At 39.0% G+C, this 25,004-nt stretch overlaps 1 protein-coding gene across 1 annotated transcript in view; it reads left to right on the top strand.

The window, feature by feature from the left end:
- Positions 1-25,004, top strand: part of SCUBE1 (signal peptide, CUB domain and EGF like domain containing 1) — a 187,945-nt gene that overhangs the window by 78,844 nt on the left and 84,097 nt on the right. The window contains exon 5 of the mRNA XM_054282072.1: positions 19,552-19,677. Coding sequence (XP_054138047.1) covers positions 19,552-19,677 — 126 coding nt within the window. The remainder of the gene's footprint in view (positions 1-19,551; positions 19,678-25,004) is intronic.

The raw sequence follows: 25,004 nt of genomic DNA, 5'->3' as shown, positions 1-25,004 counted from the left end.
AATGAATGTATATAATGAAGTCAAAAGAATGTCCTGTGCTTCTTAGTCCATATTTATCTCTTTTCAGAGTTCAGCATTGAGCTGGCGGGAGAAAAAGGTCCAAACTTTTTAAAAATTGTTTGGAGACACCTAGCTTTTTTAAGTGCTTCTAACATGGAAAAAAATATCTCTGGTTGCATGACACCAAAACTGTTCTCCAAGGACCTTGAAGCTCAAATCTCTGGCTCAGGAGTTAATTTTTTTACAAACTTTTACAGCAGAGTCACCTCACACAATGATCAGTTCATAGTTCAGAAGGGGATATAAGGGAAGAAGGGAGGATTTCTGAGTATGCATTCCCCTTCTTTACATTTTCAGGCTAGGGTGCTATGTAAAGTTCCATTTTATTTTATTTACAAAGCAAATTCCAAAATAACATACAAATTATTTTAAAACTCTCCCCAACTGACTTTTCTATTTGAAGACTGCACAGCCTACACCTTAGATGCTGCATCTCAGACAGCCATTCCTGTCACCTTTAAATCCAGAGACAGTGACTCAGTCATAACCCTTTTCTAGCCTTTCCATTCTTTGCTGAAAAATTTGGATATTACAAGCATGTTGTACTATGACACTGCCACAGACAAATGAAATTTCTTATATTTCAGTGGAATTCCCTCTTGTCCCATCACAGGGCACCACCAAGTCTGGCTCCATTCTCTGGCTCCACCTTCTTTACTTCCCCTTTACTATCAGGTGTACACATTGGTGAGATCCCCCTGAGCTTTCTGTTCTTGAAGCTAAATGATCCCAGCTCTGTTAGCTTCTCCCTACAGGTCAAATGCTCCAGCCCCTAAATCATATTTGTATCTCTTGGATTCTGTGTTGAGCACTAGGTGCATAAACAAAACAGCAAACTGAAATTTCCAAGATTTTTACTTCAATATGCTATCTCCAGGCTAAAAGAAACACTGCCGTATCCTGCAAGCAAGTTTGCTTGGGCTTGGACTAGCCAATGTTTGGAAGGAGTTGTCCCCCACCCCCAGAAATTTTCCCTAATAACTCACTGAAAGGCCATTTGGACTTTCAGATCTAGATCTGACTGCTTACAAAATTATATCATGTTTTCTGCTTGCCACCATTCTGTGAACATAATATTCCAGTATTTCAAGTTAAGCCTGTATAGTAGACCTATTTCCATGGCCTTTTTTTCTCTACACTTTAATTTTGTTCTTGTTTTCATTTCTAGTATTTCTAGTGGGCAGATATTTTTAAATGGTTGCAAGAAAAAATGGTGTCATTTTTAGACCTTGATTCTTTCCCTAGTTATAAGTGATAGGTAGTGAAGGAAGATGGTCTTTGTTGGTTTCAGTGGCCTAATTGTAATCAAGTGTCATCACTGTATCAATATCACACCTTGAATCTTGCAGTAGCAGAAAGGAAGATTTACTCCAATAGCTACAGTTCAGTCTTCACTCACAAGGTAAAGGCTGTTTGATTAGTCCAGTTTTCATTCCATATCTACATGCTCTAGAAGTCATATCTTCATGATTTATATTACCACCATGGCTAGCACTCAGGTGTGAATTCTTACTTCACATACTCTCCAAATATTTATTTTCATAAATAATGTGTAATTCCAGCTTAAAATTTGCTATTTCAACGAAAATGTTTTTGCCATCAATTTATCTGAGTGAAATTCACTGAAAGCATGCCTAAAAGGGGAATGCAACATTCATGGCTATTTACTTTAAAATACAGATGTACATTGGGCATTAACAGCATTTTTATAATTATCTATTGCATTGTTGCTCAGGTCTTCAACCCTATGGAATTTTATAGCTGAGGATCAACATTTCTGTAGACCATATTGGTGATGATTTGTGGTAAGAACTGCACCATGTAATAGTAGGGTTTAGCCCTGGAAAATACCAGCAAATTACACAACTATCTCATCTTCTAAGTCACACAGCAGTTATATGGTAAATACTCAGGGATCTGATTGAGCTTAATTATCAAGTGAGCTGCAGAGACATGTAATTATTGTGAAGCCCTACCTATGATATCCAATGGTAGAGTTACCACAGAAGTCAAATGCACTTCAGAGCTCTGCACTCACTCTGTCAGTGTAAAGCATTACCATTAGTTTTTGTCATGGTTTTTCTCATAGGATTCCTTTATTTGTTGAGTTTTCAGCTCATGTTTCCCCATTGCACCCTCATTGCAGCTGCCCTGAGGAAGGACTCACCCAACCTCTCACATGTGAGAGTCCTGAGGGAAGGGTCAGAAACCTTCCAAGCCATCCATCTTCTCTGTCCTCCACTTCCTTCAGCATGCAGGTAGTTTTAATAATTTTGTTTTCTTGGGAATCATGTTCTCCTGGACTGCAGTCCCTGTGGACAGCAGCCAGCTGAGCCAGCAAACCTGACACCTTCAGTACTGCTCTTCCAGCTTTACTGGGCAGCTCATGAGGAAAATCTACCTGTTCTAATAAAGTGCAGTGCTAGAGGCTGAAAAAAGGTCTACATACCTCCAAAAAGAAAGGGAACAGCTTGAGGAGATAATTTATATATTTCTTGGTACTTGCATAGACTGATGTGAACACTTAAAGGTGAAGCACAACCATGGTATAAATTGTCACCAGTGGTCCTGGTGGCAGGGAAGACTAAGAATAGTAGGATGAAAATATTTGAAGTCTGGGAGGAAGCATTGGTAGATGCTCCAGATGTAGTTGTTGCATTTTTTGAATGAAATAGATGTCAACTTTTCTGCTGTATTTTGTAATTTGTGTCTCTGGGTGCAAAATCTTTTGCTACGGAGATTTTTTTCTTCAATGTTGTACACTGCACAGGACAAGAACATCACAGTTTAACTGAAGTGAAGCAGAGTAGCCTGGATGCTGGACAGTTGTTTTGTTTGTTTGGGGTTTGTTTGTTTGTTTGTTTGTTTTAAATCCACAACAACTATACTCCTTTGAAACAAGTAATGTTTTCTTTGGTCATCCTGTACTAGGCTGTTGTCTTAGTCAGACACTTGAACAGAGATTCACATGCACTTTTACAATCTATTAGTCATAGGAATGTTCAGTCATATTTTCTTAAAATTATGTCCAAGCCTTTCTATGCATCTTTATGGTATTAAAAGTGTGTTAGATGACTGTGGAATGGAACTGTTGGAGCAGGTCCAGAGGGAGGCCACAAAATTGATCAGAGGTACAGCACACCTCTCCTGTGAAGACAGAGCGGGAGATTTAAGGTTGTTCAGCCTGGAGAAGAGAAGGCTCTGGAGAGACCTTATTGCAGTGTTTCAGTACTTTTAAGGGGTGGTTATAAGAAAGACAAAGATCTTAGCAGAGCCTGTTGCAATAGGACAAGAGGTAATGGTTATGAACTAATAGATTCAGACTTGATATGAGGAGGAATTTTTGTGTGTGAAATATAAAACTAACATGATAGAAGACTGTTCTCCAGCACAGTGAACATATTCAATCATCTTTCAAAATACATTCACCTGACATCATGTTGGCAAAGTTGTAGCTCACCAAAAAAACTCTCTTTAAAAGACTGAGGGAATTGAGGCACTGGAACATTGTCTCTGCATTTAATGTTGTGTGTCCAAGAGAGATTCTGACTTCTAGGGGAATTTATTTCTCCCCCTTAACAATGCAAGGAGAAAAGAGAGACTACATTTCTTCTACAGACTGAAACTATTTGAGATGGATTGTAAAAATACAGATTTCCCACTTTCACATCCCTTAGTTTCTTTGGAGTTACTACTGTAATCTAAGTAGTCTCAAATTTGGGTTTACTGTTTGTTCATGTAAAATGCATTTGGTTTGGAAATTTCTGGGAAGGGGTATTTTTGCTGTGAGAAGTAGCAATTAAAATCACTGACTTAACTGGCCTTGCTATGAAAACAATGCTGTTTAATTTTCTTCAAACTTCTCTATTATCCTTGGAATCAGAGAATCACAGAATGGCTTAGGCTGGAAGGGCCCACAGTGGTTCATAGGGTCCAAGCGTCTCTTCAAGCAGGGTCAGCCCAGAGCACAGGGCACAGGATTGTGTCCAGAGGGGTCTGGAATATCCCCAGAGAGGAGACTCCACACCCTCTCTGGGCAATCTGTTCACTGCTCAGGGAAGTTCTGCCTCATGTCCAGGTGGAACCTCCTGGGCTCAGTCCCTGCCTGTTAAAAAACTTCTGAAGATATTGAAAACAGTCATAATTACAGAATAATTTTGTTTGGAAAAGACCATGAAGACCATCAAGTCCAATCTATGGTTGATCCCCACCTTAATCAACCAGCCCAGAGCACTGCATGCCACATCCAGTCATTCCTTGGACACCTGCAGGGATGAGGATTGCCTCACCTCCTGGGCAGCCCCTTCCAATGCCTGACATCCCCTTCAGTGAAGACATTCTTCCTGATGTCCAGCCTGAACTTGCCTTGACACAGCTTGGGGCCATTTCCTCTTGTCCTGTACCTCCTCCTGGACTGCAGGAGGTCTGTTCTGCTCCCTGTAATACTGATTCCTTTTGTCACTGCATGGTATAGTGATTCATATTAATTTATCATTACTCCTAGAAAATGAAGTTTATCACTTGAGACCTTGTCTGAGAGTATAAGAAATTACTTAACTTCTTCACTTTTAAACTCTGAAAAATTCTTACAGAGCCAAAGAAATCAGAATTAAACAAAATAGAATACTTTTCATTGGTAACAAATCTGTCCACTAGTTGTTTGTCTTGACAAGGTATCTATGCAGAAGTGGTCATTAAAAAGTAAGCTTTCACAATTTGTTCTTAATTAGCTATGTCAGGCTATCACAATCCCTGTTGTATAATTTTCAGTGGCAGTAACAAGGGTAATTTATACAGAGTGACAATAAATTCATCTATTGTACATTCACAATGAACCAGTAGCTGCAGTAATCATTCAACAAGTGGTTTGCACCATCTTAGAAGGAGGAACCTTTATAATTTTCTGTTCAAACAGCCAATTTAATTCACAAGCCCTTTCATATGCTTTCCTCAGGGACTTCATCTAAGATAACTTGTCATCAAGGACCACAAAATAATTTTCTGGTTTCCTTTTTGTTCTGACATTAGTGGCTTAGTTCAACCAAGTTTTCTTTTCTGTTCAAATGGAGACCCCTTTCTAGCTAGTCCTTCATTAAGGAAATTAAGTGGTGGTTCTGTGCTGAGTAAAAAGATTGCCATTGATTATTGTGTTGTAGTGTCCCTTTTGGATCTGAAGGCTCTTGCAACATCAGAAATTCCATGCAAAGAGCAATGACTTCTAAATTATCAATCTAAGCTTGGTGAACATTTCATCAAAAACCCCTCTTTGGTAGGAATGTGTGTGCAAATGTCATCTTAGAGAAACACATTAGTGCAAAGCCTCTTGCAAAGTAATACTTATTTATGAGATTATGTGGATTTACGTAACATCGCTCTTGCATTCCTTATTATTTCCAAATTGCCATCAATAGAACTCGCATGCAAGAGAGAAGACCTGGAAGACAAGAGTCAGGGTCAAAAGTAACCACAACTCTCTCAGTACTTAGGAAATCTGGCAATTGCCATAGTGGAGGGAGAAAGTCGAGTGGCTGCCAGTAGGGTTTCATAACAGTAGGAGAATCTCTCTCTGTTTGCTCATGCCATGAAGTTGGAGATGGAAGTTCAGTGACATGTTGTGAGTCATGTGGAATGGCTTCCTAGTTCTGGGAAGTTCACTGTTGTTAGTCTGGGGTGGGACATACTCTCGTTAGCAGATGTGCCAGACCTATAAACCTGCATGAGTAATTTGTGAAGGTGAGGTCATAAAAGCAGTTTCACAGAAGAATTTCAGTCAGAGGGGAAGAAGAAAGGTTTCCTGTAGCAGCTTGGAAAGGCTTAGGAGGTGCTGTCCCAGTTCTCTCTGGCATCCCCCACTTGACCAGTCCTCTTCATCACTTTTGGAAGAACAAAGAGGGAGCACTTCCAATCTGGTAAACACAATCTTCAAATAGCATTGTGTTCTCTTCTTTGGCTGGCCAAGTGATGTAGGTGGAGCTTGTTCTGCATATGTTGTGTTTAATTCAGATTGTGGTACCCTGTAATTTTCTAGGATGTGGATTACCATCAAACTGGATTTTTAAATTTGAAGTCGGACCCAAGTATGTGTTCTTTGCCTCATTGTTTCAATGAGTGTAGAAAAAAGCCCACGAGTGATGCCCAAACCCAACAATATGACATGTATTAAAATGGCATACAGACCACACCCTGTGGGAACTTTCCAGATCAACAAATAATTCCAGGTTTTGGTAATAACACAGCCAGTTAGAAACATACTTTCAAACCCACAAAGAACTCTACTTCATAAGGACTCAAGAATGCTGATCTCAGTATCTTACCTTACCTGGAGCCTGAAACTCCTGTTTGTATCACAGGTTGTTTGCCCAGTACTTTGCTTCTAAACATACAGAGTTTCCAGTGTTATGCTTTGCTGAATATTGATAATGATGGCCCTTATGCCAATGGCAGAGAAGAATGCTTATGTTTTTTCAGTCTGATGTCATTCCACAAGCAGCCTGGGCACACAGAGCTGTGGTGAGAATGTAGTAGATGAAGTCAAGCCTTCCCATGAAACTGCATTAGAGATCTTGGAATGCATACATATTGTCAAGCCAAGAACTTTAGACATGTAAGCAATTGTCATGCCCTGTCATTGAGGAATATGGGAAAACTCAGTGGCACAGCTTTTCCTGGTGAGCCTGTAGGCTCTGGACAGTGAATGCTTCTGTCTGCTAGCCTTTCCACTTACTACTCCATTATCCTACTCTTTCAGTATTTTCTTCTGATTTTTTTCCTGTTTTTCTAGGTGCAAGGAATGTAGCTTACTAGTCTATTCAGGACACAACCTTCCCTATTCCATATTCACTCTAGATCAGTTCCAGCACTTCATCAAAAACAGCTTTGCTTTCCTTCCCTTGATGAGGCTTGCCTTTCCTTCTCCAGCATGGACTGTTACCCTGTCTGCTGACTGCTTGTATGCTGAGTGCCAGCATTATTCCTCATGTTCCCTGCAGGCCTCTGACTCAGGGACACTGACTGACTGTCCCTTCATGCCTGTCCAGCCTCCGTCAGCTCCTTATTTTGCCCAGCTCTCATTTGCTTTCTCCATCTGAGAAATGCTCACACACTTACAGCTTTTATTTTTCTCTCAGCCAAGGATCTGGCAAGTTTCTTAGCAAAGATGTGTCACAAAAAGCCTACTCTGTTACCTCCAAGGTGATGAAAGAGCAGCTGTAAGACATATTTGCTAGCTTTTGTTTTGCAGATTGTGGCCAAAAAAGGTGTCATTAAATCTTTTCAGTGCCATCTTTGAGAACATTTAAAAAATAATTTTGTGGTCTAAGTGTAGGGCAAATACACCCCTTGAAGTGGAAATTGTGATCATGTACAGGTGAATGAATCCTTGCAGAGGCCATAAAAATTGAAGTTTTAATCAGATTATAGTATTATATAGTTGACTTTATTTTTGTAACAGCCCAGCCACAGGCCACTATGGATGTGATGGTTCATCTTCAGGCTTTTCTGCAAATATTCCTGATTGGAATTCCTAGATGGAAAGATCTTTCTCTTTTGAGAAGCACCATTAGTATTTAGAATAGGTTAGCATAAGGAAGTTTGATTTTTTTTTTTTAAACATCATTCCTTCTGCTTCTGCCTTAAAAATGTATAATTGTACAGGATCAAATGGAGGAAATTCTTTCTGAGGATTCAGGGGATGGAAAAAAGGAATTATTTAGGTAATGCCTGATTGTTGTGAAGAATTTTTTTTAATTACTGGTGAATAATTTGTAAGTACTGGCATATCTTTTAAAATATCTCATCTTAGTAGCTTTCTTCTCTCTTCAGAATAAAAATTAGAGGAGATTTTCTCAAAGATCTGTGTAAGAACAGTATCACACTGAAGTGACCTTCTGTATTGCATGAGTTCTGAGATAACCTACAAGCAATTAATGCTAAGTGTCCTTTCAGTCACAGAGTTCAGCAGAGTTAGGAAACTCTTGCTTAATAAGACACATGTACACTTTTAATACTTACTTCATAAATTAGGCATATAAACTTCCAGTGGCCTTGAAATGATCTCAGAAGGGTTCAAGAGGCTTTTAGCAATTCATCAAAACAATTGGTTTGTTTTGCTGACAGCCATGCAGGAGTGTTGGTCTGAGGGACTGGTAAACTGGGAATTACCGTTCAGTTTTCAGCCTGTTAAGGCCAACTAGGAAATTACAAAAAGTAGACATGTTCTTTCCAAGTCTCAGGCAAGTCAGAAGGGAAGGGAATCATAACATTTCCTTCCAGGAATTTGTCTTTTATTCCTTCGGCTTATGAGATAAAGAGTAATGTTTGGATCTGAGAAACAGATTTCACTGATTGTTGTTTTCTGGAGAATTTAGTGAATAGCCCCTCAGATAAACTGGGTTAGACCATCAGCTGCTGTATTAAAGTCTTTCCATAGGGTTTTCTAAACAATTCCTAAATATGTTGAAATCTAGAAAGAATGTGGAAGCTCTTTTTCCAATAAAGAGAACCCAGTCAGTGTTAGCATTTAAACTGAAGTGAATAGCGGCACACTTTAAAACATTGCAGAAGTTCTAAATAGAAGGGAAAATAGTTGGTTCCTGCCATCTCCATATGTTGTTCCTCTCTACTGGGTCGCAGTTCCTCTAGGATTTCCACAGTGACAAGTGGAAAGCTGAAGGAGCTATCCAAAATGAGCAAGCATTATCTGTCTTTAGAGGTAGAGGGAGAAGCAGCACAAAATCAAAGGACAGTGTAAGATGATGTGTGCAGGAAAAGATTCAAACATCTTGAATTCCCTTTCCTAACCAGCACAAAATTTCCATTGTAAATGTGGCCATATGCTCAACTACTTGTCTTTTACTCATAGACCACTGAAATTCAGCTCAAGAGCTTGGAATTGCATGATCCTAGTGATTTCATGTTGGTGCTCTAAATCTGATCCATTTTCTGCTATGTATCTTTGCTGTCATTAATCCTACTAGCCCCTTTGTCTAACTGTGGGTGCACGTTCCTCATCTCCGACTCACATCACTCCTTTCTTTCTTTCCTCCCCACTTTTCTCTTACACGACAAGGAGAAGGAAGCAGGAGGTTTTTCATACCCACCTTCACCCTCTCACCCAAGTATAGGTACAGAAAGAAAGGTCCAAAAGATACAAACAAGCCAGTGCACGGTACACTGACCTTTACTTTGTGTAGAAAGCACCAAGCAGCACGTCCAGGGCTCCTCTTTGAACATCACCATCAGAGTCATGACAAAAGTGTAATGGCTCAGAAGGACTTCCTAATTATTTGCTATATGACTCTTAAAAGTTCCTGCAGTCAAATCCTGCTTTGGAAAGGTTCCATTATTTATGAACTGACTTTGTGTAGGAAGTGTATCTACAGTTTTGCTTTGGTCGTTGAGGTTTTAAACTGAGCAGTGTTTTCCAGCTGTTTGGTAACACATCCAGTGCTGAAATCCTGTTTACCCCATTTGTACAGAATTGGAATAGCTTCCTGTTATTATGTGACTTTAAAAGCCCAAGTTTCCCACTGTAGACAACTTTACCCTGCTGGCTTGAAATTTATATTGATTCTGTCACTAGTCTAGCTCTTATTGTTGAGTCTTTTAGGTGAATGGGCAGGGTTCTGTAAATTTAATTGCAGCAGATGTTTCTCTGGGTTTTCTCTCTCTCTCATTTCACTCTAGATTTTAGTTGTTTTTCCTTGGAAAGGTACATGAAAGGGAAATCCTTGTATAATCAAATGTTTGTTTTACCATCTAAAGCTTGCAAAGGGTCCTTAGCCTGGGCTGATTTCTTCTTGAAGAGCTGTAATTATTCATGGAAAGGAAAAAAAAGCCTTTGTCACTAATAGGCTTCTTGGTGCTTCTTGTAACAGTCTTTATTATTCCTTTCTACATAATTTTCTATTGATGAGGTGAATAAAGGCTTCCTCTGCTGTTGAGAAAGAAAAGGTAATTGTTCTTTTTTCACATTTACCAATGCTTGTTGCGTTCCTTATGTGTTTAAAGGACAAGGATGCAGAAAATGATGTTATTGATGGCATCACCATGGCAACAGTTCTTTGGAATAACACATTCTGGCATTGTTATTCTGCACACACAAAAAAAAGGGGACTTTCTTTTAAGCACAAACAGATTGTGCCTCTTTTAAAGGCACCCATGAACTTTGCTTTTCTGAAGATTTACAGACTGGTTTGGGGCAGAAAGGATTCTGACATCATTTACCTCTCTGTGTACATCACATTATGGTGTTAAAAAAAAAAAAACACTTTGAAAAAGCCAATGGTTTAAAGAGACACAGTATGTGAAGGATACATAAACATTTCTTTGATCAGAAAGACAAAAAAAAAAAGTTGAAAGAATTTTGAAATTATGAGCTCTAGGACCAGACTCACTAAATAATCAATCAAGAGACAGAGGAGACGGAGGAGTCAAACACTCTGAGCTTATTAAAGTAGTTTTTTAGTTATGACAGTACTCCAGATAACATTGCTTTTACCCCAGACACTACACACATCTTAACACATTTTGATAGGAAGCTGAATTGCTTCTTCACAAGGCAGTTTGCAAACATATATCTTGGCTTTCATATTTCATCTTCCATTGTCCTCAGGTATGTAAAATCCTGCTGTATTAGCATTTAGAAGCAATAGCATTTTCTAAGGCATGGTTCAATTTTATTCTTTTTGACTCCACTGCAGTTCTAAAATGGATTAGTTTATTTCTCAGAGACTCATCAGTGAAATACATCTGTGTTTTTGTAAGAAGAAGGAGAAGGGACTGTATTGAACTTGGGAATGTTTGAAATCCATTCTGCTCTCTGTGGTGCTTTTTCTGGCACCCAAGTGCACACCTTCCTGTTTGACTTCTCCAAGGGACAAACTACCTCCTGCATGCCAAGGCTGCATGGAAGTGGGCTGTACAAACCCTGGGACTTGAACACTTTGCGCCTAAAATGAACTTGTGTTGTGTGCAGATGTACCACTTAAATATAGCCACTGTCTTATTTTTGAGAGAAATTGTGGTTGACTCTCTGGCTCCAAATACACTGTTAATATTTTGGTTCTAAGTTACATGTGACTTTTCTGGAAGTCACCACAGCTGGTAGAAATCAGCTGTTTGGTTGTTGGACAATAACTGACCACTGTATTTTTCTGCTCACAAAATCTTGATGAAAGTACGAAGCTCTGGGGACTACAGCACAGCTACCTATGGATGTTGCTTCACATTCAGCTTTCCAAAGCTGAAGTGTCTCCCTAAAATTGAACAGGAAGCTGGAAACTCTATTCCTTTAGCCTTTATCTTTGGCAAGTGTAACCTCCTTAGTGAGCATGGAGGAACTCCTTAGCCCCACAGTAATTTTTTTATTTGGCAAGAAACAAAGTAACAAAATGAGCTTTAGATCTTAATCATGTTTAGCCCTACTACAAAAAATATGCTCTGTATTTACCTGGAGGAAAGTGAGCAGCCTTCTTTCCTTGTAGAACATATTTTTGAGTTTAAATTGGTTATATATGCATTAGTACATATAGAATCGCAAATAATTATCAATATTCATTATATATAAAGATTGCTGCATATATATAATGATACATACACCTATTACAGTACATAATATATATAGATCCATATACTATAATGCCCTCTATCATTTTGCTGATTACATTGTTTTGTAAGGAGTTGTGAAATTGTCCTGGGAAGAGTTTGGGATGCGAAGGAGTTCCTGCAAAGGAACGTGTTGTTGAAATAGTTACTCTTATTCCATCTATCTGAATGTATTCTATGTGTTTGAAAAAATGCCCTAGAAATATTTATCTTCAAGATCTTTTATTAGAAATATTTCTAGAATATTTCTATCTCATGTCTGTCTCATGTCACTTGTGCATATTGCAGAAGAAGGAAGAAGTTACAATATTTTAGTTGGGTTTTTTTAGTCCTATCCTCCCATTGTTTGCCTTATCTTTATGCAAATGATACTGCTGTGATTTAATTTTTGTTCAGAGCCTGCTGAAAACCTTCTTATGAAACAGTAATGAAAAGCCATCTTTTCAATTGATTTTTTCAATTTCTGTTTGTGAAAGTGTCTGCTCTCTGAGATGATTTTAAGTCTTTTTATTGGAGACCTCAAAACTTTGCTACATCTTTGTGAGAAGTTCCACTTGGTAGAGGTAATGAATGTTTGATTAAATACTGCATTTTCCTGTGACCAGGAGGGAAAAAAAATTTTCTTGCCATTGTCTGATCTTCTGCTGTACAATTTTCCTATGTTATATTCAGGTACAAAGAGAGAGACTCTTGAAAAGAGTGTGACAACTTTTCCTAGCTCTAGTAAACTAAGAGGCCCAAAGACCTCATATGAATATTTTTTAAAACTTCTGCCAGTTTCTTGTTCTTGTGCCAACTCTGGATTTCTTTGTGTTTTCTCAATCCTGCTGTTGTGAGTGAGTGTCTGAGACCCCAGAGTGGGCTGAGGTGATTGTTCCACTACCCCTGCCCAGCTGAAGGTGCTCGGGCTTGTGGTGATGCTGTCCTTCACTGGCTCTGCACCACAGCCCTGGTGCTCAGGACAGCAAAACTTGCTCCCACCAAGGCACCAAGAAATAGAAGAGAGGTGTTGAAGACTTAGATGCAGAAAGTGCATTTCTCTCCTCTGCCTCCTGCATGGCCTGGTCTCCCCTCAGAGTCACCCCCCTCTGCCCAGGGACATCATGTGGCAGTGACTCCCTGAAAACCTCCCTTTTCTTTTGCTTTGCTTTACTCTTTAAGGAATTGCTATTTAAAGATGAAACAAAGTTAAAAGCAGGTAGTGCTGACTGTGTTTTTCTTGTCCTTACCTTTTTCTTCCCTTACCATTTATTTCCCTTTAACATCAGGTGCCAAGTCTACACTAGCAGAGACTCACAGTTGATTCTGCCAGGGCAGCATTGGCACACAGGTTCTGGGCTATCTTGCAGATTTTATTTTTTTTTAGACAATCCATATCTGTGTGTGAGAAGGTAACAGAGACTATTGGAAACAGTTTCAGCAAGCCTCAGCTTCTCTTGGTAGCTCTGCAATATGGAAAGCAGATTGAGATTGCAGACGTTCTTTCATGTGTTCACCAAAAAGCCATCATACAGCCACAAGTTGGTCACAACCAGCATGGGATGGATTTCAGCCAGTCCTCTTATTCTTGTCTTGGTCCTATGAGAATTGATGACATTTTCTGGCAATTTTGGAATCTGTTTCCTTTCCACACTTCCATGGTTCCTTTCTTAAACTTGGTCCATTCATTCTCACCATTCTCCTGAAACCACAGCACCTTTGCAGAACTGCAAATCTGTGCTCTTACTGCTGAAAGAATGAAGTTATACTTCTGATACATTCCCGTTTCTAAATTTCAAGACAAAAACCCTCTCCATGTGGTTTCCTGGCTGTCACTCAGAGCAGGAACATCTTGTCAGAGATCAGACTGCAAGTCTGCCTTCTGAAGATGCTGGCCCTAAGCACATTTCAGATCCAAACTGAAAAGACATGTAATTGCTAAACAAACTTCAATTTGTTTATTTTATAATATACCAGCAGCTGTTTTCTTGTACTATGTCCAAGATATTTCTCCAGACAACCTACTTAATAGTGTAGAATTCTGTTTCCTTGGGTCAGTTTGCCTGCTTTATTTGTTTTCTTTCCAACCACTGTGGGGTGAGTTGTAGTCACTGAAACAACTATTTTTCCTAAAATTTCAGGCAGAACCAAGTAACTTGTTTCAGAAATGAGGATGGGAAGAAAATGTTGTGTGCATTCACTTAACAGTATGAAAAACATTAGATGTTCATATAGATGATTACATTTCCAGCGTGCCCAATGTGGGGTTTCTCACTTAGCTCTGAAGGTCTGTTCCTAGATGGATGCTTTGTACCTGTGGTGTTGTGATCAGCTGAGGAAGGACGCCTGCCTCAGCCAATTAGTTTCACCCTCCATTTTCTTGCTGAAGAGAGCAAATCTTGGTGGGGGTTTTGATCCTCAAGAAAGGACATTCTGTTTTGAGATGAAAACATCTTACTTCTCTCACTGGGGAGCAGAGGTCACCCAGACATTCCTCACATCCCAGAATCAGGTTCTTATTAGGGAGCCAGAAGTGTCCAGAAGATCTGATGCAACTGTGCAGCATAAAGGTCAGATCCAGTCTGTTGGAAAACAGTCCTTTGGCTTTAATGGTCCTAAGATCTGACCATCTGTATTTGTTGACTCTAATTGGGTTGTTTAGCCAAATGCTGATTTTCATCACCCTTGAGATGCACATGAGATGCTGGAGTTAGAAGGAAAAGGCAGGGACATTCCCAGGTGTAGATGGGGAGCTGCTTTCCACAAGCCAGACAAAAGGTTAACAGTCTGTTTCTATACGATAAAAACATACATGCATAATGTACCTTATGGCTTAGAACAGCCATCTCACATTTTTGCCAACATCGCGTTCCTGCCTCCATCAGAAACTTGCTGTCTTTTGGTTGACTTCCATTCCTCACAGAGTAAGAACTCTGTGAGAGGAGTTGTCTTTGTCAGTTTTTTAAACTGCCTGGTCATTGACCAGTGTGTTTTATTGTAGCACTGTAGTTTCTTACACAATTTTTAAAAAGAGAACAAAAAAGAAAATCCTATGATGTTAATAGTTTACAGAACAAGTAAAATGAGAATTGGGTTGTTTAGCTTGTTTCCTCTTATATTCTTTCTTCTCTCTGCTACTGAAGATGTATCTTGTATCTTATATATGGTGAAGTTTAATAAGAGATCTCACCGTGTACCTTGTGTTAAAAATAACTTACCAACAAGAAAGGATAATGTGATGATGTAGTTTTCAAGACTGTGTGTAAATTATGCAAATGCTGCTGGGCATGTCAGTGTGTATGTATGGGTTAAGTTCAAGGTATCTTGTAACTTCTTAGCACATTCAAGCACATGTAGTCTGAAAATATTCTGAAAGTTATTGATGCAATTTGAAGTGGTCTTTTTCAGATGTTTGGAATCAGCATGCTTCAGCATGTATAAAAACAGCAGAAATATAAATACAGAGTAAGTGAAATCATGGCAACATAGAGGATAATCTAACCATATATGATGAGCCACATGGTAAAATAATTGCTAAATGATAAAAGTCTTAATTAAGATGAGAACAGACAGTGTTAATGAGAAATAAAGGCTGATCCATGCTTTAGTTGTCACAGTCAGCCTGAGTCAAGCACTTTCAGGGCCATTGAGCTGAAAACATTTTTAGAGCATAATACAATGGAGAGGCCATTATATCAGACTGAACATTTTGCAGAACAGCACTATTAAGAGATTTGTGATAACTAGATGGCAGACTGGATTAACGTAGTAGACTCACATCCAAATCTCTCCTAGGCTAGGAACAAAAATGAGTGTGGATTGTAGGTATACATAACAGTGGCTGTCACTCTCCCATGAACAATCTTTTGTAACTTAGAGGCAGGAAAAAATCCAGGAAGGCAATAGAAGAGAGTTTCTCAAGTCATATCTAAAATGCTGAGAGAGGATTTAGTTTAATTAGATCAGTGTTTTCCTTTCTTAAGTGGCATTTCCCTTCCTGTTTATATTTTCCATTGGATTTTGTTTTGCTGTCTGTAAGGTGAATTTGCTGAGAATGTGTCTGTGTTTTAGAAGTTTATTTGACTGTCTGCTAGCACTGCTGAAGAGACATGCACCCATTCTTGTGCTGGCTTTAGAGATTACCTTGAGTAGCAGCATTTGGGATTAAGACACTGCTTTTATGAACAGTTAATGTGTAAAACCTAGAACATTTCAACACTGGACACTTTAGTGTCATGCTGATAAAGTAAGGATTTTGTGTGTGTGTGTGTGTGTGTACAGACTTCTCTCTTATCAACTCTCTTATCAACACTTAATCTTTCCCTTCATTTGGGAACTGTGGTTTTTCGCTTAACCCATAGTCCCATCAGTTCTAGAAGCTGGGACACACTGAGCACTGCAAAAATCAAGACAGGCTGGGAGCAGCTCCTCGTGTTCCAAACCAGAGTGAGGCAGATGTGCACACAATGGAGAGTGAGGCTGGTCACAAGTTCTGTAAATAGTTTTGTAAATACCGTCTGGTTAGGGCTTGGATGGAAGATCCATTGTCTGATACTTTGCCCAGGCCATGCAGCATGCTGTGGGCATAATTCTGTACTGATGTGGGAGAGGCCTCCAATAGTTCCGTGGGTGTTCTCCCTCTCTGTACTGTTTCTGCACTGCATTAGTCAGCTCAAGGAAGGGGCACCATGAGAAGCACGGGGCACCTCTTGGTAACAGGACCCATCTGCTGAGTTGGGACTGATGGTGATAAGGAGAAAAACTTCAAACAGATAAATGAACAGCAGAATCCCATGCAATTTTCCCATCATAATGGGGGGGGGGGGGGGTAATTTAAATGAGTAGTTTTCCACCCCTTTCTGCAAATAAAGAAAGTTGGGCCACAATTGTGAGGCTGGAGCACACTGCCCACCTCCTCCTTGAGTCACCCGTTGTCCTGGGGCTGAGCAGCAAGGCAGGCACTGAGAGGCTTAAATCCCCCTTTAACATTAGGGAAAGTTTTCCCATGCTGTTATTCCCACTCTGCACCCCTTATGGAAAGAGCATGTGTGCATTAGGTGGCTGCTAAACATGAACTAAAATATTGCAAAGCTTTCTTTCTCAGAGGGCATGAGCAAGGAGAAATGACAGTTCAAACATCTCACTGCTCCTGTGGCAGCAGTGTGAACTCAGCCAGAGCAGTTCTTCACTACCAGCAGTGCACCTTCTTATAGGAAAATACTGGAGGTGCTTTATGTGTTTCTTGTCTGTTTTAAAGTTTGGACTACATTCTACTCGAGAACACTGAACAAAGTCCTTTTAGGAGTATTTTTCTCTCCTATTTATATGCATTTGTTTAGAAGCTAAGATTAGTACTAGAAAGATACTTAGCATATTTTTGTTTTTTCAGTGGGACTAATGTGCCATATCATTAAAGATTCTATATTACCTCAAGAGTCAATTAGCAAAAAAGTAAACTTTATCAATGGTGATTCATAAATTATTTGTGTATTGTAAAGTAATACAGAAGACATCTGGACAAATACTGTATCTGCTGAAAAATTAGAATTTTGAATGATTAAAATTATTTGCAAATAGACACAGTTTTAGGTTAGATTGCATTTTTAGCAAAATTTGCTGCATTCTTATTTCACTAATCTTTTCAGGCTAAAAAGGTTTTGTTTAGGAAATTACTTGTAAATTAATTTTTATGGATTTTGAAAAATACTGAAATGAGAATTTTTGTTGTGCATGGGCTCCTGCTTATGACTGAAAAATAATGGTCTTTCATTTCACCATTATATTTTCTAAAAGAATGATTTTCAGGCTCAGGAGATTTCTATGGTGTTCTCCAGCTAGACATGCAACTGAAATAATTTTTAGACAACTCTGAATAATACCACAAATGGAATAATTAATACAGTAACTAAAATATTGTGGTCTTACACACCACTATCAGGATCACTTTTGTTTCTAAAGATTTTGATCTTCAATTTCTCCCAATACTTTCAGCAGTGCACAGTTTCTGCCTTCCCATAAAGGCAGAGATTCGGTATCTGCAAGTAAACACTGAAAAATCACTTGCTTGATTACACTTGTGGGCCATTAAATATCTGCTTTCATCTCTATAATTCCTCTCTTCTCAGAGCCTGGGCAGTGGGACTCAATCAGCCATGTGTTATCTTTCCCAGATCCCTTTCGGAGCATAGCGCAGTGCACAGGAATGCAGTTTGTCAAACACATTGTGTCTGAAATCCTTTGTTGGGAGAAGTGGAGAGAAAGAGATTATAAAATGCCTCAAACCCTTCAATAAGGCCATTCCCAGGTTTCTTGTATCTGTTCAGCCCAACAAAGCATTCATACCTCGCTTTGATGTGGAGGGTGGTGTATTATAGCATGTAGTGTGTGTTGTATCTCAGGGCAGCATCTGTTGTCCAGGCTGCAGTTTACAAAGAATAACTTACTTGGTTGTAGTAATTTACTATTTTTTGGCAAGTTTTTAGGCTCAAGGACAACACAGAGGGGAATTTAGAAGAAATAAATACATCTGTTGTCTATAATATTGGTTTTCATAGGTGGTGAGATTTAAGACCCTGGTGTGTTTTGTAGGAGAGGTGAACAAAAATACCCAATCAGACTGGTGATGTGTGTTTTTCATTACTCTGCTAATGCAAACCTCTCAGAGGTAAAGTTGAACAGTGTGAATAACTTCTTGAAGCTGTTAACTTCTGTCACCCTGAGGCAATCTCTGACTGACTTTTTGTAGCGTTTCCTCCTCAAAATTCTAGGCACAAAAAAAAACATTTACTTGCAATACACTGGCATTGTAGGTTTAAGTTGAACGTTTTGCACTGGAGTAGTTTTGAGAAATTAGGCTAGAATAGGTGGGAGCAGACACATTGCAAAGTGTCAAATGAGTTGCAGAGTCCGCGCTGATGTTGCTTACAGCAGTGTAGCAAGCTGAGTTAAAATGGGAATTCTCTGCCAGTGTATTCTGAGGGAATTTGTCTCTCCTTTACAGGTCAGATATCCAAGGGGAAGTCTGGGAAGGCTTTGTAATGCAAATCTAGCTAGCCTTCGTTCACACAAGGAATGTTAGATGCTGACCCATAAGAACTGAGTTCAAGATTTCTGTGAATATGTGGGATTTGAATTAGCACGGTAATGAAAGGCTCTAAGAGTATAAGGTGCATTCAGTATCTAAATCACTGATATGGTTTAGAAAGCTAAATTTGTCTCTGTGATGATTAAAAGAAAGCTGGTTGATACTATTCTGTGGCATAAACATTAGCAGGAATCCACCCATGGCACTTGGATGCTTGTTGAACAGCTGGTGTGTTTTGTTTAATAGAGTCAAAGACAAAAGTGGTAGTTGGTTTGTTGGAGATATGCTGTGTTTACAGTGGATGACAGAGAATTGAGATGTAAAACAAATAGCAAAGAAATGCATCCAAGCAAAAATGCTTGGTTATAATATTTGGCAGATTTTGTGTGTTAGAAAATATAAAGCACATTAGCAGGCATATAAAAATCCACCAGACAGTAACAGCCATTGAATTTATACAAGGAAAAAAATAACAGATCACTTATTCAGCTCTGTGGGACAGACAGCTTCCTGGAGTATCCTTTAAATCCCTGATATTTTCATGAAAGATTAGACTATAGATACAGAATACAGAAATCCCAAGTTTCTGCATGAAACAGAGACGCACAGTAGTGCTCATATTTGCCCCAGAGCGTGTTTGTCTTTTATTACACTGTTTTGTTGACTATATATCTCCTTTCAGCTCTGTTCTTTTGTCTTGTGGAACACGGTCCAGATGAAAAATAAAAGTTACAGATAAAATTATTGGAGGACTGGATATGCATAATTATTTTGCAATTTTATTTTAATACTAATATTTTCTATTTTTCTTTCCTTTTCCACAGAGGGTATGAACTGTATGAATAAAGATCATGGGTGTGCACACATCTGCCGGGAGACACCCAAAGGTGGGGTTGCCTGTGAATGTAGACCTGGCTTTGAACTTGCGAAAAACCAGAAGGACTGCAAATGTAGGTAGATGAAGATTAAATTTCAAATGCCCCAAAATGTCTTGTTTTCTTCATTGTTGTTGTGTTCCACAAGAAGTTATATTTGTTTTGGCCAAAGGTGATTGATAATTTTGGTAATGAGGGGTTTTTAGCTGTAGAAGATGCATTTGGAGATGGATTAGAGGGATTGAATAATAGAATGTTGACAGTGGCTCAGTTATCAAAATCATAACTTTTCTACTTTCCTATGAATGCAGAAAAGTGAAGGACCAGTTTAATCCAGGCTTTCCTTGTAAAGCAATACAAATAAAGCATAATGGATTCTGGCTTGCAATATTTTGAAGGTCCACAAAGGTGGATGCATCAATTAATTTAATGATAAATCCACTAGAGCTGTCAAATTAAGAGTGTCAGTTCCAATATTTTTAAAGACAGAAATGATTGCTCTAGTCTTGATTCCACTGCTCACAGTCTAGAATTATTACTTGGAAAACATGCAGCTGCATCATATATACTGTTCTTCAGAGAAAAGCCCGGAGTGTTATATTCTTGAAGCTGGGATGCTAAAGATGCAGATACTCATTAGCCCACAAAATTAGAAATTGTTCTGTACAGGCTCAAATAATTGACCTCAGCATTGTCATCTAAAAGCTTCAGAAATGAGTCTTTCTGATGGCTTCAGTGAGTCTTAGGTCTGAGTCCAATAGCTTGCATTCCTACTTGGTAGCTTTGAGAGAGACAAAAGAAGTGTAGTAAAACAACATAAAATGTTTGCTGCTTTGCACAGGGCCAGTATTTTTGAGACAGTCTTTCTTACACTTCAGTTTTTTTCTTGCTGAGATCTCCACTATGTAAACACACATAGATGATATTAGTTCCCAAGTACAAAGTGAAAAGAATCACTTTTGAATGCCTTAAAGAAGTGCCACAGAGTATTTACAGCCTGATTTCTGCTCTATATTAAGAGGCTACACAGGGCCAAAGGCAAAAGCACAGAGAAAAATGCCTTTATGGTAGTTTTCATTCTCAATGTTTATTAGAAGTGAATATTGTGTGCTGTTAATTGGAGTGCAATGTCAGCTACGTTGGTGAAGTATGGGAGGATGTTTACTAATGTTGTTATTATTTGTTTCCTCAAATTCTTGTATTCTTTGGGAGTTTCAGTAATAGATGGTGGCAGGAGGATTAGAGCCTTTTCTGGAACATTATTTCTAAATGCCTCAGGGTTTAGAGTAAAAACTTCAATTTATTCAATGCCCTCTGGTGTCCAAATTGTAGTTGTAAGTATAATGAACCTTTGGTGGCAGATTTCTAAGTAGGGACACTGAGTTTTCCAGGGCTGCAGAGCTTACTTTGAAGCACATCAACCTCTAAACCCACAGCACATTCTGCAAGTATGATCCAGAGTTCTTACTTAAAATAATTACTTCTAGTCCTTGCAAATGCACTGAAGTACAGAGGTGTAGCCAGATAACCTGGGACAGTAATTGTGAGATTACAGCAGGCTATTTATAGAAGCCTAATTCTGAAACCAAATCTCAACTTTTAAAAAAAACTTTTTCACAGCTAACCATTTCAGTGCAGCTATGTTGAAGAGCTGGACGCTTCCCACCTGCCAGCCTGAGCTGGGTCTGTAGCCCTGTATAACAGGGACAGGTAGGGTCTAAGACACCCTTGTAAAACCCCATATCCTTGTCAGTTATGCTGTTTTATCATGGTCCTCCAGGAGTCCAGGCCTTTCAGGGTTTGTCAGAGCTTGCTGCTCTGGTTTTTTTATGTGAACGAGTGACAGAGAGTGTAGTACCTCTCAGTACACCTAGTACCTCTCTCAGAGAATTTTTATCAGCCAGTTTGCAATTCAGTCGGACCACTCGGAGAGGTTTTCAAATGTATTGGCCCAAGGCCTTTAGTAACAATTCAAGTCTTCCTCAAGGAAGATGTTAAAATAAGTGAAAAGGCAGAAACACTTGGAAGGCTCCATGCTTTTTATGTATCACAATTGTCATTACATGCTAGTTACATAAGCACATCCCATCTTATCATTTACCTTCACATGCTGATAAGGCAGTCACTCTTGCTTCATGCAGTGTCCATTATGGTCAGTGTTAATTAAACAGGCTTGTGTTCAGTAGCTTCCTCTCCATAATTTAGTGTCATGCCTTTCCTACTGCAGAGTACTCAAACCCTATTGTGAACACAAAATTTTTCATTCCCTCATGGATTTTCCCATGATACTCATTACTGTAATATCAAAGTGCTTTGCAGACATTTGTAATGTATTTTCAAAATACTCTTCTCAAGTTTAAAAGGACTGCTTTGCCCATCTTACAAAAGAGAAATGAATATAAAGATATTAATATCAAACTCATTTGGTAGTGATAGGTGATTAACAAGAGCCACGCAGAAGCCAGCTAAGCATTTACAACACATTGATATGATCCAAGCCAAACTCCTGATGGCTCCAGCTGTAGTTGCAAATGCCATAGAGAAAGGACTATAAAATCAGTAACCTGTAATAGAAGAGATTCAAGTGACTTGCCAAGCTCTAAGTAGGGATTCCTCAGTGAAGGCATAAATAGGTTAGAGTTTTAGAGCTCTTTTCACTGTCTGATCAAGACCATTCTTTCTTGACAGTCCATTTCTGGTTTGCTACTCACTCTGCAGCAGATGAGAAAAGATTCCCAGCTATTTTCACAGCCCTGACTTTCCCCAGCTTCACTAGGCACTAAATGAGACAGGAGCATTTTCTGCATTTGTCATTGAGAAGAGTTATGACACAATAGGTTTATTTAGAAGTCTGGTATTTTGCAGCTTTTGAGTGCTCAAGATTGCAGCCTTAATGGTTTCTTAGTGTAAATTTTAAGTATGCAATTTCTAGTTGCTCAACATGTTAAGAAAACACTGAAGTGTTGAGGCTGAAAGGGACCTCAAGAAGCCATCTAGAAATACGCAAAGCAGAATCATACAGATCCATACATGATCCCTCAGATGAACTGCATCCTTTAGCTCCAAAGCATCAATAAACTTCAGCTTTGCAGAGTTTACTGCTACTTCTGTACTTTAATGGACTCTGGTGTACACAAGCCCAGAAGAAGATTGTGCTTTGTCAGTAATTTTCATAGATACTTGCTGTCAGCAGAAAGAAGATACTTCAGAACAGTCGATTTGACTCCAGATTATGTTGAAAAAAACATAGGAATTTACCTCTTCTTTCTATGTCTATATCCATGACAGATACTAAGATCCTGCTCCTGAGCACAATTGCATTAGAAGTTTTTGATAAACTGAAGATTTTTTCCCAAATATGAAAAAAACCAAGACATTTTATGTTCCTCTCTTTCTAAGCTGGAAGCTTAAAAATAAGACGAAATCTAAAGCAGATTCACATACCTGCAAATTGCAACCTGAAAGAGTTATAAACAAGTAAAAGCCAAATCTTTTGGTGAAAAATGCTGGTAACCCTGCCTACAGCTGCTTCTGTCTGCCTGCTTGGATAATAATGATTTAAGTGAGCAGGAAGGCTAGTGCAAAGTGATTCTGAAAATCCTGCCTAGTACTTTTACAATAAAATGCCAACCTCTCTATGCCAAGTGGCAGATTTTCAGCTTCTGCAGATGCTGTCCTCATGCAACTGTTTGCTATCAGTACAAAGATCCCCAGAACGTCAAAAATGTAAAGCCATACTAGAATAAATCATGGAAGCAATGTTGCATGCACAGCTTTATCACATAGAGGTGGCCATATATTTATGCAAATTATGTATTTAATGGCCAGTTTAGTTAAGAAACAGTGCAGTTTTCAAGTTATCTGGGATGACAATATGCTCATTTGAGAAGTCCATCCTACAGAAATGAAATATCTGTCTGTGGCATCTGAGCCATGGTATATATTTCAGTCCATATTTGGACAGGATCAGAACACTATTTTTTAAGTTGCCAAGTAATAAATGCTAGATTAAATAGTTTGCCATATGTTTTCAAGTACTTCTTGTCATGGCCATGTAAGATGGATTCTGTGAAATTTCAGAGAAGCACTGAAAACACGATTTAGGCTGTAGAGTGAGGCTGAATTCTGGTACCTTCTGTCTTCTGGGGAGTTTAGCATGGAATATCAATGTCAATACTTAGTAGCATATGTACATTAAAATCCTTCTTGTTCTTTGAGATGCCATTTCTCTTTCAGACAGTTGTTTCTCATTTTTCATTATCAAAATGTCATTTCTACACTAGTCCATATATTTCTCTGGCTGTAAGCTCTGGCCCACATGCCAAGCTGTGTCTCAGGACTGTTTGGCTCAGCCCAGTCAAACTGAATAATGCTGCTGGTTCCAGTGTGGGCAGGTGGACAGGTAGAGCCATTCTGCTGCCTGCCAGGGCCTGAAGGGTGCCTGGCCAGCCCAGGACCCTGAGCATTGTAGTCAGTGAAAAGAATTAATCTGGTTTGAAGGCACTTTGAAGCCCCAGTGTCAGCCCCAAAGCTCTTTATCCACGTGGAAGAGTGTTGGGAGAACAGGCTGGTGGTTTGGCTGCCAGCACTGGACCTGTCCCACAGAGGGTGTGTGTCATCTGTGTCATTTGTACGGCTTCTCTGCTGTTGTACAGGGCATTCCTCCCACTAAGGGAAAGAGCCCAGAATTCTGACTGCACTTAGCCCAGAATTCTGCACCGCAAATGCTGAAGCACTGTCAAAAAACGGTGTTACTCTGGTTTTAAATCTGCCATATGGGGATAAGTATGTCTGAGTTCTAAAAGATATGTGAATATTCTCCTTTGGTTAAAAAAAAAACAAAAACAAAAACAACAAAATAAACAACAAAAAAAAAAAAGCTAAAAAACCCCTCATTATTTTCCACCCCTTTCATTTTAACATGATTTATGATAAGGTGATCTCTGTCTGTTGGAATTTACCATTTTGCCTCTGTTTGCCTCTTCAGTATCACAGACTCTGAATGAGCACACAGATGTTTGCATAGCTGCAGAGTCCAAATTTATCAGAAATAGTTTTTAAAATAACACTTTGTGAATTCTTGTTAATACTACTTTAATTCTTTCTCACAAAAATGGAGTAGATCTGGATGTCCATTTGCTTTTAAATGATTATGACTTTCTTCCTCTAAGCAAGAGAAACTTCCCACTGTGTCACTGCCACAGAATGAGGACTGGAAGGAAATTGAAGTGACACATTTTACAACTAGATTTTGTAGCAATTTCACCTGTAGAGCTTGTCAAACTTCAAAATGTTGACTCAAGTTACTTAAAATAAATAAATAAATTGTAGTCTAGACAGAAATTCAAATCTTTCAAAAACACGATTTACTAATGTTTCTAGGAGACAGGAAAAGGAACTGA

The sequence above is a fragment of the Melozone crissalis genome, unplaced genomic scaffold, assembly GCF_028551555.1.
Source record: "Melozone crissalis strain CALT ecotype California unplaced genomic scaffold, PUWL_Pcris_2 ptg000033l_1, whole genome shotgun sequence".
Lineage (NCBI taxonomy): Eukaryota > Metazoa > Chordata > Aves > Passeriformes > Passerellidae > Melozone > Melozone crissalis.
Note: the sequence above shows the minus strand (reverse complement) of the source record. Positions and strands in the feature narration are given on the sequence as shown.